General features: G+C 45.5%; 1 protein-coding gene across 6 annotated transcripts in view; it reads right to left on the reverse strand.

Moving 5' to 3' along the window:
• The window catches only part of EFEMP2 (EGF containing fibulin extracellular matrix protein 2), an 11,516-nt gene that overhangs the window by 3,939 nt on the left and 1,392 nt on the right, over positions 1-6,185 (reverse strand). For 2 of the 6 annotated variants that reach the window (XM_042441074.1, XM_042441077.1), the window contains 6 exons: positions 5,083-5,174; positions 3,808-3,856; positions 2,864-3,100; positions 1,846-1,968; positions 1,363-1,479; positions 69-188 (listed from right to left, as the gene is read on the reverse strand). In XM_042441074.1, the coding sequence (XP_042297008.1) occupies positions 69-188; positions 1,363-1,479; positions 1,846-1,968; positions 2,864-3,100; positions 3,808-3,856; positions 5,083-5,166 (730 nt within the window). In that variant the 5' untranslated portion in view covers positions 5,167-5,174. Of the gene's footprint in view, positions 1-68; positions 189-1,362; positions 1,480-1,845; positions 1,969-2,863; positions 3,101-3,807; positions 3,857-5,082; positions 5,175-5,292; positions 5,545-5,640; positions 5,753-5,850; positions 5,870-6,185 lie in introns of those variants that run through there. The other 4 variants (XM_042441078.1, XM_042441076.1, XM_042441075.1 and 1 more) reach the window with 4 other exon arrangements.

The following is a 6,185-nucleotide window of genomic DNA, read 5'->3' on the forward strand; positions in this document are numbered from 1 at the left end:
ATTATTATTATTATTATTATTATTATTATTATTATTATTATTATTATTATTATTGAGACCCCACTTACCTTTACAGGTAAAGCCATCATGATCCAGCTCATAGCCCTGGTTGCAGCGGCAAATAAAGGTGCCGTAGGTGTTGAAGCAGCGCTGCTCGCACGGGGCACCCATCTCACATTCGTTCACATCTGGGGAAGGTTGCAAAGGATACAGCTTAACAACAGTGTGCACCAAATGCAAGTTGTGTGCCCTGATATGAGGAAGACCCTTCAGACTGTGATCCCCCCACCTTAGTTTTTAATGCAACTTTTATTTTATTTTATGAGAATATTCCGTTTGAAAAATATTCTGTTGCCGCAAAAGGCGTAGGGAAGCTTTGGTCCTCCAAACGTATTGGTCTTGGACAGTGATGTCCAAACTCTGGCCCTCCAGGTGTTTTGGACTTCAGCTCCCAGAATCCCAGACTATTGGCCAAGGTGGCTAGGGCTTCTGGGAGATGAAGTCCAAAACACCTGGAGGGCCAGAGTTTGGACATCGCTGGTCTAGGAGGATACGACGGATAGCCAAAAAGACAAACAAATGGGTCCTAGAACCGATCAAGCCTGAAATCTCCCCGGAAGCCAAGACGGTAAAGTTGAAGCTGTCGTACTTTGGTAATGTCATGAGAAGGAACACTGGGGACTTTGTTACACAGGGTTTAAACGGATATTATCCCGTTATAATCACACAATCGTGTTGAAGATTTTCACACACCGTTGTGATTAAACAAGACTTATCCCGGCAATAACCAGGTAATAACCAGCAACAACTAATTCATGGGGAAATTATTCGGCACGCAAAACGTATCCATTACATCAGTAGTACCCAGTGTGAAAATGCCTCCAACAGCCCTTAGAAGTATTCGAGGGGCACAAAATTTGGAGACGGGTTGTGGGCATCTCTCCAAGGCTCCCTAGCCTCACACAGTTGCTTTCTAACTTGAGAGTGGGCAACCCCAGGAGGTTTTGGAGGGCATTTTCAAGCCCCCAATAACCTCCAAAGGCTGTGCCAAGTCTCCGAAAGCAAAAATGAAAACCAACCCGTAAGTTGGAAATGGCACCAATAACCATAGGGCACATTTATCCATTCCTCTTCTAACTGGGGAAATGGGAGGGTTAAACTTGGAAAAGTTGGCATGTATGCCAAGCAAGAGTTGTGACCACTTGGCGATGCTGTCCTCCTACCCAACACTGGACCTCAAAGTACAGAGAGGTTAAATGATAAGGAACTGCAACCCTTTGGTGTAAAACGTGGATCATGTATCTGCGCCGTCCAAGTGATGCCAGGGAGGAGACTGGCACAACCTCAAACGATCCTTCTTACCCACACAGGAGCGGTTGTTGCTGGCCAGTTGGAAACCAGGTTCACACTGGCAGGAGAAGGAACCAGGAGAGTTGACACAACGGTGCTGACAGTAGCGATAGCGGCATTCATCAATATCTGGAACAGATAAAGGACCGGAGTGGAAATGGTTGTCAAAAGTGTGTCTTTTTATGACCCGCTCATCCCCTCCAACATTTCCCAAGCAACAGGAGAGTGTGGTCAAGATGGCAAAAGTTATTAAGGAGGAAGAACACATGCTGCAACAGTTTGCTTTTGCCTGAGCCTATTAGGAAGGGCAATACTTTGCTGAATTAACTGAATGCAAACTACTTTTGCACCTTGAACCCAGTTTGCAGCAACTGAAGTAAGGACTGAGGACAAAGGAGGAAAGTGAGAGAGAAACCAGGACACTTTAAAAGCAGCTGAAAACGCAGGACAGAGGAGGATCCCTGACTTCGTGCCGGATGTTTGCATCCCACTCACCCACACACTCGGTGCCAATCTTCCGATAGCCATCTGGGCATTGGCAGTGAAAGCCGCCAGGCGTGTTGATGCACTGCTGGCTGGGCTGGCAGTCGTGCAAATCGTATTCGCACTCGTCCACATCTGCGTGCGGAAAGAGAACACAAAATCAGAATTTACCTGACTGTGGAATAGTTTCAAGCCGTGGAGAGTTGAATCTGCAGATGAGGAATCCGTGGATACAGAGGGCTGGCTGTACTTAAATACATTTAGGCTCTGCATGATATTGCGATTTAAAGCATTGTTTTAATTTTGCTAGTTGTTTAAGTCACAACGTTACATTCAGTGATATATGGGAATTACAATTTACGAGTCACGTTATTACAAAAAACATTGCTAAAGATTCTGTATGGCATGATACAGGTCAATGGCGATACAGGTCGCCGCACCAAGTGATGCCAACCCTAGTGACGCCACTGCAACCTGGCATCCTCCCAATACATTGTACTATAAACCCCATTGTCCTCTGTCAGCCCTTGCTGGGCGAAGTTGTGATTGAGCATGTCAAAAAGGTACCATATATACTCAACTATAAGTTGATCTCATATATAAGTTGAGGGCAAGTTTGGGGGCCAAAATGATGGGTTTTGTTATGACCCGTGGATAAGTCGAGGGTAAAACTTAGGTTCATATAATGAAGGATGTAAAGGATGAAATACAAGACCTCTCCACATACTGATTCTACAGATTAACACAGCTATATCTTTGAATGCCAGAAAGGCGTCAAGTTGGAGATGCTGTTAGCATAAGCAAAGATGGGGCTCCGTCACCCGGCGGTGGCATTTCCCTGTAACACCTGCAACAACATACGCTTGCATTTTGAAAGGTGAGGCCGAGAAGGTACTCCACTGGGTGATGCCAACCTTAGTGATGCCATGATCTTAAAATAAGCCTCCCTCCCACATGCATTGCCCCCCGGCACAAAGAATGACACTTCCATCACTGGGGTGCCCTTCCATGCCCCATGGCACCTACTCACCCAAGCAGGAACCATGTCGGTCTGGCTCATAGCCCTGGGGGCATGTGTTCTGTAAGGGGATGGCATGAGGCGGCCTGGGAGGCCTGGGTCGGGGTGGGCTGGGGGGAGACGCTCTTTCCGCGTTCACGTCATTGATCACCGAAGCTGAGCGAGGGAGGCAGAGGTACCCCCCGTAATGGTTGATGCACTTCATCTCTCCTTTGCAGGCGTGGGGAATGGTCTCACATTCGTTGATATCTGGTGCCAAGCAGGGGCAGAAGAACACCAAGTCAGCAAGTGGCTGGGTGCTTTGGAAGCATGGGTGCTTGTGTGTGTGTATGCACATGTGCTTAGCATGCAGTTGGATGCAAAATGCAATACAAAGTGCAATACAAAGTTGTGAAGTCAAAGGCTTTCATGGCTGGAATCCATCGATTTTTTATGGGTTTTTCGGGCTATGGGGCCATGTTCTAGAAGAGTTGTTTCCTGATGTTTCGCCAGCATCTGTGGCTTTGGCATCTGCAGAGAATGTTGGCATGGAAGAGAGTGGGATATATATACTTCCATGCCAGCATTCTCTGCAGATGCCAAAATTCACAGGTGGAAAAACTGCAGTCAGAAAGATATGCAATTGCAGGGGGACAGAGATTAAACACTGTTGTTGCTATGTGCCTTCAAGTCGTTTCCAACTTATGGCGACCCCATCGCAGGCTTTTCATGGCAAGATTTGTTCAGAGGAAGTTTGCCATGGCCTTCCCTTGAGGTTGAGAGAGTGTGACTTCTTGCCCAAAGTCACCCAATGGGTTTCATATCTGATCAAAGAATTGAACCCTGGTCTCTAGAGTTTGGTAGACCAATGCGCAAACCGCTATGCTATGCTGGCTCACATACACACACACATATATAGAGAGAATTTAGGGTGGCAAATGGTCCCCCAATGTAGGTCTTTTCTGGATTTGCCTTACCTTTGCAATGCTGGCTTTCAGCATCCCATTGGTAGCCGTCAGTGCACTCCTAGGAAAGAGAGACAAATGCAAAAGGCGATCAGCTTTGCAAGACCTCGGTTTCTCAGATGCATTTACAATCCATTGAGGCTTATTTCTAAACAGGAATGGAAATTTAATTTCCCCCGGATGGCTGAGAAAAGCTCTTTTGCACATGCTCAGAGGTATCTTCTTTGTGGTCACTTCATGCATTATACCTCTTTTTTAAAGCTTTTCCTTCCTGGTGCATGATCACAATGGCTAATGTTCTTGAATTCAAAGATATAGCAGTGTTAGTCTGTAAATGGTCACGAAGCGCATCTTTTTACTTCCGGGATTTCAGCGCCGATGCATTTCTGATATCACTTCATTTGCACAAATGTGTGCGATAATCATTCGCACAACAACTCGCCATTTCCGCTTCATTTGCCGGATGCTTTAAATGTGCTTAAATCTCTCTTTAACACTGAAATCAGCCCCGGTGTGATAAACTCTGACCCCAAATCCAAAGCTTAAACTTCTGTGCATCACTGGTTTTCCAGCTCAGCCGCATGCCACTCCAGTTTAAGATGAACCTTGGCAGCATATTTTAGGATGCAACCAGGAGAAACGTGTGTGTATGTGATTCTGTCCTGACTCAAAACATCCATCATGGATGATGGGGAGCGCAGTCATAGAATCATAGAGTTGGAAGAGACTGCAAGGGCCATCCAGTCCAACCCCTTTATTCTGCCATGCAGGAACCTCTGTTTAAAGACCTCCAAGGAAGGAGACTCCATCACCCTCCAAGGGAATGAGTTCCACTTTCACATAGCTTTTACTATTAGCATGTTCTTCCTAATGTTGAGCTAGAATCTATCTTTCTTGTAGCTTGGGTCCTGTTCTCTGGAGCAGCAGAAAACAAGCTTGCTCCATGCTCAACATGACATCCCTTCAAATACCTAAACAGGGCTCTCATATCTTAACCTTCTCTTCTCGAGGCTAAACATCCCCAGCTCCCTAAGTCTTTCCATATAGGGCTTCATGGTTTCCAGACCCTTCACCATTTTGGTTGCCCGCCTCTGGACACGCTCCGGCTTCTCAACATCCTACTTGAATCATGGACACATTATTATTCCAGGTGGGGCCTGACCAAAGCAGAATAGATTGGCACTATGACTTCCCTTGATCTAGACACTATATTTCTATTGGTGCAGCCTAGAATCGCATTGGCCTTGTTAGCTGCTGCATCGCACTGTTGGCTCACGTTCTGCTTACCGTATATGAGTCGGGCTCCTCTGGTTCTTGGGAAACCGCAGCTCTCAGAAGTGTTGCCAGAAGGAGACATGAAATGGGCTTCATTGTTCTACCTGGGGAGAAGAAAAAGGGAGGCAAATTAGAGTTTTGGGGTCTCTGGGGTACACTTAGCCATTCCTTGTTCACATTGGACCCAAAGACACAAACCCAGGTGGATGACATTTCCCTTACCTCTCCCCACACTATTGACACTGAAACCTCTGAGTGCGGACGGAGTACACTTCGCCTCCGAGAACCCAAACCCAAGGAGTGTGGTGCCACAATGTATTCTATTTTATAAGGTGGACGTCCCATCATCCCCTAAGCGCCACCATTGATTTCACACAAAGAATCAGGAAAGATATACTCAAGGTCCAGCTCCCAAAGGTCTTGCACTTTGCAGGAACCTACGGCTTTTGCATGATTATATGAATGGAGCCTGTGTTAAGAGTAAAAGCAAAGTTCTATCCAGCCACTGCTAAATATAGCCCTTGTTTGGACTAATGTGGATATATATATATATATATATATTAAACATACAGCCAGCCGCAGGGTTTATCCTTCCTTAACCCCATCATCAAATACGTCCCAAGGTTCAAAGCTGTCGTCAATGGGGAAAAATAAAACCAGACAACGACGAGGCAAAAGCCATTTAGTCGGGGCAGAAATGTCAAAACAGCTCAGTCTTTATTTAATGTACAGATTTTTTATCAAATTCAGTATTTTACTTATTATTTATTTTTAGCCCACCTTTCTCCAGAATTGCAGCTTTTAACGCAATGCAAATTGAAAAATGCAAAAACCAAAATTTGCATTGGAAGAATACATATGGGATGCAGAGCTCCCTGATTTGGGAGTCTATTTAATTTATAGGAAAGATGATATTCTATTGTTCCCATTTGGGCTGCATCTACGCTGCAGAATTAATGCAGTGTGCAAAGCATGTCAATGAGGTTTGCAACGCATGTCAGTGCGGTTTGCAAAGCATGCCAATGCGGTTTGCAAAGTATGCCAATGCGGTTTGCAAAGCATGTTAAAGCAGTTTGCAAAGCATGTTAAAGCAGTTTGCAAAGCATGTCAATGCA

The sequence above is a fragment of the Sceloporus undulatus genome, chromosome 9 (genome assembly GCF_019175285.1).
Source record: "Sceloporus undulatus isolate JIND9_A2432 ecotype Alabama chromosome 9, SceUnd_v1.1, whole genome shotgun sequence".
Classification (NCBI taxonomy): Eukaryota; Metazoa; Chordata; class Lepidosauria; order Squamata; family Phrynosomatidae; genus Sceloporus; species Sceloporus undulatus.